Source organism: Xyrauchen texanus, chromosome 25 (genome assembly GCF_025860055.1).
Source record: "Xyrauchen texanus isolate HMW12.3.18 chromosome 25, RBS_HiC_50CHRs, whole genome shotgun sequence".
NCBI classification, from domain to species: Eukaryota; Metazoa; Chordata; class Actinopteri; order Cypriniformes; family Catostomidae; genus Xyrauchen; species Xyrauchen texanus.
The window spans coordinates 4688929-4701542 of NC_068300.1; the positions used below are offsets into that span (position 1 = coordinate 4688929).

The 12614-nt window shown below is 37.9% G+C and overlaps 1 protein-coding gene across 1 annotated transcript in view; it reads right to left on the minus strand.

Moving 5' to 3' along the window:
• LOC127618946 (uncharacterized) overlaps positions 1-12614 on the minus strand; it is a 647429-nt gene that overhangs the window by 35007 nt on the left and 599808 nt on the right. The window contains 2 exon segments of the mRNA XM_052091648.1: positions 7831-8254; positions 8256-8512. Of these exon segments, the coding sequence (XP_051947608.1) occupies positions 7831-8254; positions 8256-8512 (681 nt within the window).

Genomic DNA, 12614 nt, shown 5'->3' on the forward strand with positions numbered 1-12614 from the left:
CAGCAGTGCAGCGATCGTTTACGGACCGAGTCTATTTTTGCTGTAATGCACCGCACTGAATTAAAGTGGCAGCGCATTGTTCACATTGAAATATACATAGATTGTCAAGAAGCTGTAATAATTTCATCATATACACATAATTATAGTTAATGTGTTCTACAGTTACTAAATTACAGGGTCAAGAAAAACAAAAAAGTATGATTATAGTCCCAAAAGACGCAAAATGCCATCATATATGATTTTTTTACCCTAAAAAAAAAGACAGAGTGAACCCAAATGCATCTCATTCTTCTCCTTATTAGCAACAGATATAGCGTGATAGCTTTTCTTCTGTCAACAACTCAAACTACATGTAAAACAAAGAATCACAATGATTAAAATTAATTGTCATACTGTTTCAATGCTTTAAACAATCTCAAAGTTAATGTTTGGATTTAAAATCAAAATTCCTTACACATTTTTTATTTTGTGGCACACAGAAACTGCGGATCAGTAGCGCACTGCAAACGCAGCATGTGTGAAAGCACTATAGCGCGTGCTGCTCCTGTACCATATACTCACCGCACACGCACTGCACACGGAGTATGTGTGAAACGGGCGTAAGAAAGGGAACGCCTCATGAGTCCCTTCCCTTCTTTGATAACCTCCATGAAGAGCTATCTGGCAATTATGTCAGATGGATCAACTGACAGTGCAGTGTTGGAGGAAGAGCTTCTGTACACCAGAGTGAGCCAAGCAGGGAAAGTCGAGGTGCAGTTTGTTGGAATCCAGGCTGTTGAAAAGCCAAATGCAGAGAACATCACAGCAGCCATCATAAGGATGATGAGAGAGGTGTGTGAGGATGAGAGTTGGCAGGAGAAACTGGTTGCTTGTGCAACAGATGGAGCAGCAGTGATGACAGGGTCCAGAAGTGGAGTGGTCAGCAGATTACGTGGCGACAAGTCCTATATCCTGGGTGTCCATTGCATAGCCCATAGGCTAGAGCTGACATTTAAGGATGCAGTGAAGAGTTTATTGAGCCCCACACACGCACACACCTGTTCTTGTGTTTAGTTAATTAATTAAAAAAATGACTGAAGCAATTCAAAATATAATAGTGCACTTTCTTTTATAAATTGGAATTCACTGAGGCTGCTGGGCAAAAAAGTTAATTTCCCACCCTGCTGACATTCATCAGACTCAAAAAGATGATTATACACAAGAACAGCTCTGTAAAATAACCGTTTCTGGGATGGTATCAATATAATTTTCACTTCAACCGTCCCTTGATGGTGGAACGACCCGCCAAACCCCACCTGAGCAGCTGATTCTTTAGACACCTTCAATAAACATCTAAAGATGCATCTCTTTCACGAGCACTTGACCCAATCCTACTAATGCAAAAACTTTCTTCTTTTGATTATTATTTATATATACACAGGGCTGTTTCTGAAAATATGAGGACCCAAGCCAAATCCTACTTTTTTGACACAGAAAAACCCTGAAATTAGCCTAAAAAAGGAAATATACAACATATTCTCACCTTAACATGACAGCCGCTGAATTTAAAGGAATAGTTCACCCAAAAAATGAAAATTTGGTGATAATTTACTCATCCTCTGGCCATCAAAGCAGTATCTGAGTTTCTTTCTTCATCAAAACAGAATATAAGATTTTAGGATTTCATTTCAGGCCTTCTTCTTTAAACAATGCAAGTGAAAGTACTCCATTTGACAGTCCAAAATGTGTATTTAAGGTGCATCAAAATAATCCACACGACTCCAGTCGACAAATAAAGTTCTTCTGAACCCAAACAATAGATCATTTTTAGAAACAAAACAATACTTATATACTTTTTAAACAACAAATGTTCACAGTTATTATGTTTTTAAAAAATGTGTCCTCTCTGACAAAACCATTGGGGGAAAAAATACATTAATTCTTCTCAGATTTTCCTCTTTAGGCAGGTGAAAGTGAACATTTACAATGACAGTAAAACATGTTTTTAAATTGTCATGGCTCATGTAAAAAAACACACATTATACTTGTTGAACACACATTATAGTTTTGACATTTCTAACTTTACACAGATGATAACAAAAAAGCAGCAGTGATCACAAAGTGCATGACATCATCTTTATAACCTGATATGTGATTGTATTTCAGCAAAACTACAATGACAACATTGTCAAATTATCTTTCTTCATAAGAATGCCATACACTATACCCAGAAGAATGTTTGATTATATTTTTTTATTCAAGTAAAATGATGACATTGTACTCACTGTTTTGGGAGAAACTGATGAAAGAGTCGAAACAGTTGGTGGCCTTATGAATCCATGCACCAAAGGTGTGGATGTTGCAGTGTTTTCGTAACTTTGAAAACAAAATAACAGTTTCATTTTAAGCCGCAGCTGCTGTTAGCTACATGAGCTAAATACTAAATTACATTAACACCAACATATACAAACAAATCAAACTATGTATTTACCTGTCCAAAAGAAAAACAGCAAGCATGGCGTCATTTTTCAGACACTTTGAGTCCCGCAGTTTCCTCCAGCGTGGAAAAGCAACGTCAATGTTAATTCTGCTTTTAGCGCGCTTTTGATCCAGACGTTTTTTCGTTGTAGAAGTTTCTAACACAGTCTTTCTTTTGTTTCGTTTTACTGGTGGTTCAGGAGGAACATTAGCTAGCTGCGGTTCGCCTTCCATTTTCGCGCTCGCTCTGATGACGCGTGAATATCTGCGCTAACAAGTTGCGCGGCGGTATGCAAATATAGATTGACAGACAGGAAGGACATCCTATCATTACATTCGGAGCGAATGCAATGATTGGTCGTTCATTTTTTTTTGTCTATATATATATATATATTACATTTAGAACACTTAAATTATTGATTGTTATCAGGATGTGAAGAGACTTTAAACCAGTATAACAAAAAATGTTTCTGGAAAAGACTGCACACCCTAGCTTTAAACGAGGAAGCCTGAAATGAAATCCTAAAAATCTTAAATTCTGTTTTGATGAAGAAAGAAACTCTTTTCTTCTTCTCTAAACTTCTTTTCTGAAATTGTTTTACGTTCCGCCCGCAATGAATTGACCATGATTTTACTACAGTAACCATATTTTAACCCCAATATTTGAAATGACACCATAGGATCTGTAATAATACAGGAAAATGAAAACTGTGGTAATAAAAATCACAATTTTGTGGTTATTAAGGTTTTACTGTGGTAGTTTAACTATGGTATTTGTAGTAAAACAATAGTAACCACATGATTTACCATGGTTAATCTATAGTAAAACACGTTGTAGACAATAAATCATACTGTAGTAAAAACATGTTTTTTTATTGGTCTGAAACATGGTGTTATTAAAGTAATTTTGTAGGCTGTAGGAATCATAGTTTTGGTGGAAACTATGGTTTGGATACAGTATAATATGTTACCATGATTCTACTATAGATTAATTAACTACCATGGATAGTCTTGTGGTTACTAAAGTTTTACTAGAAATAAGATGGTTAATCTACAACAGTAATCACAGTTAAACTGTGGTAATTGCAGTAAAATCATAATAATGACAAAATTATATTTTTTTACACATAGTTTTATAGTTTCCCTGTATTACTGTGGTTTCACTCCAGATATCATGGTTAAAATAGGGTTACTGCTGTGAGTTCTGTTTATCGTGTCTATACCCTGTCTGGATATTACTCACCTGCTTTTTGCCACTCTGCTCAACTGGATTTACTCACAATGTTTACATCACTGTTTCAATCATCTGTTCAATAAACCCTGCTACTGAGTTCATATCTCTGCCTCCGTGAGTCTCTCTGTGACACCTATTAACTTTAAAATTAAAGCAGGTGTGTGTCAACAGAGCAGCGGCATTCGCTGACGCACTAGAGCTGCATATGCATTTTATAAATGTACTTATTAAACACAGCCTTTTGTGATTCACAGAGCTATCGCACGTCTTCAATCCGATCCAGGTATCGGATCGGTGCATCCCTAGCTGGTACACAGTACTGCATATCATGACAATTTAAAAAATGCCCATAACCATCATTCATCCTCATTATTAAATACTTGGTTAAGCCTCCTTTTGCACCTATTACAGCCACCTATTACAGCCACCAGCCACCAGTCTTTTTGGATGATTCTCTATCAATTTTGCACATCGTGATGGAGCAATATCAGCCCATTCCTCAAAATCACTCAATCTCTACTTAATCTCTAGTTGGGGATTGGTGATAGAAAGCAATTTTGAGGTCTCTACACCAATTAGAGGTCAGGACCTTGACTGGGCCACTCAAGGATATTTATTTTCTTCTTTTTAAGCCACTCCAGTGTTGCTGTCTTTGTGCTCTGGGTCATTGTCCAGCTGAAACACAAACCTCTTCCCAGTTTTACACTTTCTGGCAGAGGAAAGTAGGTTCTTATCCAAAAATATCAGTGTATTTTGCAGCATTCATCAACCAGTCAATCTTCACAAGCCTGCCAGTTCATGCTGATGAAAAGCACCACCCTAAACATGATGCTGCCACCAGCGTGTTCCACTGTGGATGGTGTTGTGTGGCTGATGTGTTAAGTCGGCTTTGCGCCACACATACGGTTTAGTGTTTGAGCCAGACAATTCCACTTTATTCTCATCAGACCACACGACCTTCTGCTACATCTTGTATCTTCCAAGTTAATTATTACGAAGTCATTATGGGCAAGCATGGGTTTTTTCCAGCCAAGGCTTCCTCCTAGCCACTCTCCCATACATCCCCTTTCAAAATAGAAGAAAAAAAATAGTATTGGACTTTTTTATTATTTGTCATGAGATACAATACTGTGTATCAGGTGGGGGGGCGTCTAACTTTAATATATTCTACATTTTGAATCTGACAAAAACTACTTTGAAAACTTTTTACAAAGCACTGTTTATTAGTTTTGTATTTTATTAGTCTGCATACTGGATTGAATTGTAAGTCGCTTTGGATAAAAGTGTCAGCTAAATGAATAAATGTAAATGTAAGTTAAAGGAATAGTTAAAAAAACTCTCATGATTGACTCACATTTAAGCCATTCTAGATGTGTACATCTTTCCTTCCTCAAAAGAACCGAAATGAAGATTTTTATAAGCACATTTCAGCTCTTTATGTCCATTCAATGCAAGTGAATGGGTGCCAGCTGTTTGACGGTCCAAAAGTCATATTTAGGCAGGATAAAAGTAACCCAAACGACTCCAGTAGATTCATCAATCAATTCTTCTGAAGTAAATCGATAGATTTGTGTAAAAAATAAAACAAAAATTAACTTAAAATAAAGCATGAACTTTGTTTACAAGAGGAACAAATGTCACACAAGAGTCAGGTCATTTCAAACAGAATCCCAGTGCACGTCCCTCCACAGGGAAAGGGGGGTGTACGTCATGCCGGGGGCTCCCCTGCCTGAGAGAACGAGGGAGGAATGTGGCAGGGCGGAGGGCGGAGCCGGGTCGTGATCATACACACCCGGTCCCTTATCAGACTAATCAAGCCTCCGAGAAGGATAAAGGTCGACTGCCCTTCCACAGACTGTAAAACAATTATTTAAAGGAGACCTATTATGCCCCTTTTTACAGGGTGTCATACAAGTCTCAGGTGTCCCCAGAATGTGTCTGAAGTTTCAGCTCAAAATACCCCACGGATCATTTATTATACCATGTTGTAAATGCCTCTTTTTGGATGGAATCAAAAACACGCTGTTTTCATGTGTGTCTTTTTAAATGCAAATGAGCTGCTACTCTCCGCCCCCTTCATAGCTCTGGTGAATACAATCAGAGACAATGCTAACTTTTGCTGCATTAGTCGTGGAATCAGCTGACAAGCACATTCAGAAAGGCAATTTGCAAACATTCAGAAAATATAACGTGCGATACATCTTCAGGATATAAAGCTGGAACACAAACAGTTGTTTCTGATCATGCTTGAGAATCACATTTTTTGAAAATCCTGCTTTATATTGACACTCATTCACAAAGCAGTCGGGTGTAAAATGATTTGCACAAACATACACACATTTTTGTATGTTTTGTGGCACATTTGCTTCAAAAACAAAACTTGTCCACCGCTTCTTCTGTGGCTCTGATGCCGGGAGTACATGAAGACTCTTATGTTCACCTTTACAGCAACAACAGAACACTTATGATGCTTACGAAGCCGAGACATTATTCTTCTCACTGTATCTGCTCCAGCGTGGAAAAAAATGGCAGACTGTGTGTAGATCACTCACGGGTGGATCTATGACAATAGGGTGGAGTCCGTCACCAGTCGTGGGCGGGGCCTGCCCTAAAGTGATGTCACTTTAGAGCAGAAATGAAAAATGGTCATTTTGACACACATTTTGGTTTATAGAAATATAAGAACGAGGAGTGGGTGGACTTTTAACATTGTAGGGGGGTTGTGGCGAAAGTAAGGAACTACATTGACCAAAATGCAATGTGGTTATTAGGAGAGGTTCGGAGATGGAAGGACATAGCGGGATTATTTAAGCAACAGGGGTGTGAAGTTAAGGGAGGAAGTTGAAAAACATAAAGTGTGAATGTGAGCTGGACAAATTCGAGTTGCTGTGGTTTTTAACAAGCCTGAGTTAATCTAGTGTCTAAGTTTTTCGCTGGCTGCACCGCGGAAGAGTGTTGGGATTACCGTTGTCGCGATTCCTGAAGGACACTCCATCAGCTGTGTTTGGGCTGTGCGTGAGCTGAATAAACATTGTTATGAGTTTCCATTACAATGCCGCCGAAAAGGACGAACTCGCTTGGAGATTGCGGTTTTTAAGTATTTCACTGCCTGCACTGTGAAAGAGGATCTGGATTGTCATTATTGCTATTCCTTGAAGACACTCGTTATCAGAATTGCCTAGGCTGAGCGGGAGCTGATCGTGGCAGAGCGTGTGAGTTACTGCTTTTCGTGTGGACTGTGTGACACAAAGCCAAGATACTGTGCGTCTGACTCCAGGTAGGACTGCTGAAACCATACACTGTTCACTCGCCCTAAAACCTATAAAAAAGACGCTACAAACAGAGATCACCCACACACACTTACCTCAACTAACGCATTACAAACGGAGATCACAAACACACACACACTTACCTAAAACTCGTGGTCATTTATGAACTATTAAAAGAGGTAAACGAATTGAACTATTTCTTTTATGTTATGTGAATTGAGCTACCACTTTATTTTTATTTGTGGACTTTAATACATGAAGTATTACCTGATGAAATTTTGTTAATACATTTATCACAGTGGTTGATGAAATGCTTTGTTGATTGCTCAAGATGATTATGTTTATTCATTATGATTGTGTGAACATCATGCTCTAAGTTTTGGAAATTGTGGTATGAGAATGATTTCTGTTTTGACTGAAGTACACTAAAATGCATTAGAAAGAAAAAAAAACCTAAAAGAGTTCTGCAATAGGACTTAAATAATTTATTTGATGTTAAAATGGTTTGGTAACTGTGTGTAGTTCTGTAACGAGTGGTATATTAATTTCATGATTACCACCGTCACAGGGTTGTGTGTTGTTTTTTGATGTAATCAACTTTATGCCACAAATGGAAAGAAACAACAACTTCAGCACATTGCTTTTGCAAAGATTCACATTTAGTGGGGTTCTGCTCACATCAGCACCTGATCATCTGGAACACAAGAACAACAATACAGTACATACATAAAATGTTCTCAAGATGCAAGTTGTACAACATCACACCACCAATACGGGCATGTAGTCTAATGATTGCAGGTGCTGCCATCTTCTGGTGGAGAGTCATCACAATAATTAGACAAGACTATACTGCATGAATTCTCTTATGACTTTTCAGGGAATTTAACTGAGTGAAACTCTTTTCACAGTGTGAGCACTTGTAAGGTTTTTCTCCAGTATGGATTCTCTCATGTGTATTCAGGGAACTCAATTGAGTGAAACTCTTTTCACAGTGTGAGCACTTGTAAGGTTTTTCTCCAGTATGAATTCTCTCATGTGTATTCAGGGAACTCAAATAAGTGAAACTCTTTTCACAGTGTGAGCACTTGTAAGGTTTTTCTCCAGTATGAATTCTCTCGTGTTTTTTCAGGTCTTGTGACTGAGTGAAACTCTTTCCACAGTGTGAGCGCTTGTAAGGTTTTTCTCCAGTATGAATTCTCTCGTGTTTTTTCAGGTAATCAAAATGAGTGAAACTCTTTCCACAGTGTGAGCACTTGTAAGGTTTTTCTCCAGTATGAATTCTCCTGTGTTTTTTTCAGGTAATCAAAATGAGTGAAACTCTTTCCACAGTGTGAGCACTTGTAAGGTTTTTCTCCAGTATGAATTCTCTCGTGTTTTTTCAGGTTATATGAATGAGTGAATCTCTTTCCACAGTGTGAGCACTTGAAAGGTTTTTCTCCAGTATGAATTCTCTCGTGTTTTTTCAGGTAATCAAAATGAGTGAAACTCTTTCCACAGTGTGAGCACTTGTAAGGTTTTTGTCCAGTATGAATTCTCATGTGTATATTAAGATCTTTATTACATGTTAAACTCTTTCCACACTGAGAGCAGATTAAAGATTTATTGGCTGCTTTTATTTTAGGCTTTGAGTCACTCAAAGATTTTTCTCCAATTTTGAAATCACGAGATTTCTCCTCCACTTCAATCAGTTCTTGACTTTCCTCTTTCACTTCCATCAGCTCTACAATGAACAAAAGTAAATTGACAAATCAGTTGAAGAGGGACAAATGTAAAAAAGAAATCACATTGAACCCTAATGCAATTTATGGCAGAATACAACAAAGATCAAGATGTTTTTTGCTGTGTAATTTATATATACGTATATATTTACTAGGGCTGTCAAATATCTATAAAATTACACAATTTAATTGGATAAATTACATGGTATATCAATTAACATGTGAGATATTAGATTATATGAGACATTGTACTTTTGCATAAGACTAACTGCTGAACAAGAGGTTTCTTTCTTTCTTGCTTTTATCTTTCTTTCTTGCTTCTCTTTCGTGGAAGAAACTATTCTGCTATTGTGTAGCCCACTATGTTAAACTAGGTCAACCCATATATGGTGAAGATACTATTCTGATAAATTCTATTGGTTTATACTGCTTTACTGAATGAAATACAAAGATGTGCTTCAACAAAAAATGACAAGAGAAGGAACTGATACACTCAGACTGAGACAAACTATTGATAGAGGGGCCAAAAAAAAAACAATCCTTACCAAGTAAACTACATGGTTTTCTTACACTTTTGGGGGCTCGTCCGGGATTTCTCCAGACAGGTAAGGTCAATCTATTTATATGACAATACTCCTGTCTGCAGAGACATCGAATTTTAACATAGATTCCATTTTTGCACTGTGTTAGGGTACCTCTTTTTCAAGAGACGTTTTGCCCTATTAGGAAAACAGGAAGGTAACACCTTATTTTACTAACACGGTAATACTGTGGTGTTGCAGTTCACTATACGTGATTCAACATTTTTTCAAAATGTTCTGCATCAATGTGCCCCTGGAAAGGGAGCTCTAGCTCTGGGAGATACAGAAAGGAGGTAGAATACCTCAGATTTACTGTTGCAGTTTAACATATCCTCACTAAGGTGGGAATAGGCCGGGATAAAGTCCTAGGGAAATAAGATTATAGTCTGCATCCGCGTTTGCAAATCTGATTAAGTTATGACATTTTTAGATTACAATATATATTTAAGCTCGGATACATACATGGGATGTGTGCATGGTTACAGTCACACCTCGATAGTTCAAATTGATAAAATGCAAGTACAACTTGGCACTCAAGTAATAACATTTCCATTAGATAAATAGAATAAAAAAAACGCTATTGGCATGGTTGTAGATCACAGGTCTCCTGGTTTTCACCACAATGCCAATACGCAATGAAGAACATGATAAAAGGATAGACGGCCTGAAAGGAATAAACACCTACTGATCCATTACAATTTCGAAGGGGAAAAAATACCACTGATTGTGACTCAGCCATCAAATTACACAAGTTGAATTACTTTTGAATTAACACTATTATACATAGGCATAATAGTACTGTACATGACCACAAATTGTGATTACGATCATAAAATTCATAATTGTAATTACGTTTAATTCTGCATACCACTGATGAAAATGTTAACTTTAATAACGTAAATTGTAGATGAATGTTTGTTACGGCCCCTAGGGTTGTCTAAGGGTATGAGGGGGTAACATTTTAATTGTAAACGGATTTAAGGTGTGTATTTGGGTTGGCAAATGACAAAAAGCAACCAGGCAAGTAAACAGTATAAAATGGTAATTTAATCAGAGTTGTACCACCGTAACAAAGTCAAGAATAACTGAATAAGGCGTTTACATGTTATGCAAAGAACATACTAATAACGAAACCAGAGGGAAAAAGGACATGAGTGGAGCAAAAGAAAAGAATCAAAACAAAACAATTCTAACTTATTTTTATAGCCCTCTAAACTCAATAAATTGTTAGATCAAACAAAACACAACAAAGAAAATAAAACAGGTCATCAGCGTTGGAAACGCCAATGTCTAAACTATTCTAACTGCTCTCAAAAAAAACACCAAAAGTACAGGGGTTGGCACTCACTCCTAACCTAAGGTGTCTAATACAAAAATCAGTCTACGTGGTGCAAGGTGTATGTCACGTGACATTTTACCTGTCCACTTTTCCACTCTGGTTAGATGAGCAGAGAGTTATATAAATAATGATGATGATGATGAAAAAGTCACATAACCACGAATGGGTAACGAGTATCTTTGTCAATATTCATAAAGAATGTACAAGGTCACAAAAAACCAGAGACAATACACAAATATCAGCAGCTAACAAGTAAAGCTGTCATCAAATGAAAAAGCTCCCAACACATGGATTCAAACAGCTTTTAAAATGAAGGAAGGGCCATCCATTGGTGGAGAGTGGAGATGATGTCATCAGGGTAATTGAGATTGACAGCCCAGATAACCAAAAACAGCAACCTAATCAGATTGTGTAAAAAGAGAGGGAAACAGAGAACACAAAACAAGCATGCATACACATACATGCATAGGGATGTAACACCCCTAACCTTAAGAACAAACATATATGTTTTGTTCACAAAAATCAAACATTACATAATTATACTCTAGAAAGAGCATCCGCAATAACATTATCTGCTCCTTTCTTATGTTTAATTTCTAAGTTATAACTCTGTACAATCAGAGACCACCGCATCAAGCGCTGATTCGGATTACACATACGGGACAAGAAGACCAAGGCGTTATGATCAGTATAAACAATAAGTGGGAGATTACTGGAACCGACATAAACCTCAAAATGCTGTAAAGAGAGCAACAGAGCCAAAGCTTCTTTCTCAATGGTAGAATAATTCAGTTGGTGCTTGTTAAATTTGCGGGAGAAATAACAAACAGGGTGTTCTATTCCATTCCCATCCTCCTGGAGTAGAACAGCACCGGCTCCCACAGCACTGGCATCAACTTCCAATTTGAAAAGGTAAAGTGCAGTCTGGAGCAGTGAGAACAGGAGTGTCACACAAAAGGGCTTTCGCACTGTCAAAAGCATGTTGACACTCTGGGGACCAAATATAAGGTTTAGATGGACTCAATAATGTTGTGAGGGGATGAACGACAGTAGAGAAGTTCCTACAAAAACTACGATAATACCCAGCCATCCCTAGGAATCTACGCAGTTCTCTGCGGGTAGTAGGAGCTGGAAAATCAACAATAGCGGTTACTTTAGCTTCCACAGGCCGAACTTGACCGTGACCAACTTCCTTACCAAGATATGTTACAGTAGCTTGCCCAAACTCACATTTTGCTAAATCGAGTGTTAGAGAAGCTGCTGCAAATCTTTCAAACACCATTCTCAAAAGACACATGTTCATCCCATTCTGATGAATATACAACCACATCATCTAAATATGCACTGCAGTTGGGTACTCCTGCTAATACGATATTTATGAGACGTTGAAATGTTGCAGGAGCATTTCGCAGCCCAAAAGCCATGGTATTATATTGAAGGAAATTATCTGGTGTTACAAACGCTGAGATTTCAGAAGCACGGGCAGTGAGTGGAACCTGCCAGTACCCCTTTAATAAATCCAACTTACAAAATGTGCTGGACCCACCTTGTCTATACAATCTTCCATGCGGGGTAAAGGATAACTATCGGGCACTGTTTAACTTTACGATAATCAGTGCAGAATCTGAATGTTCCGTCAGGTTTGGGAACAAGCAAGCATGGAGAACTCCAAGGACTACAACTGCTTTTGGCTAGTCCATTTTCCAGTAAGTAACTTACCTCTTGTTTTATAAGAGCCCTCTTTTCGACATTAACACAATAAGCATGTTGCTTAATAGGACTGGCACTATTTACATTAATGTCATGGTGCAAAACAGAGGTTTGGGTAGGAACATCACTGTGAAGCAGCATTACGCAGCACTACACCATCCTCGTCAACACACGAAATTCCAGGAGAAAATGCTGCATCCGAGGTTACAGCCACAGAAGAAATAACAGGCATTGCAGTCTGTCCTGTAATTCCTACTGGAGCTTCCCCTCTAGTATGATATGCCTTTAACATATTGAGATGGCAAA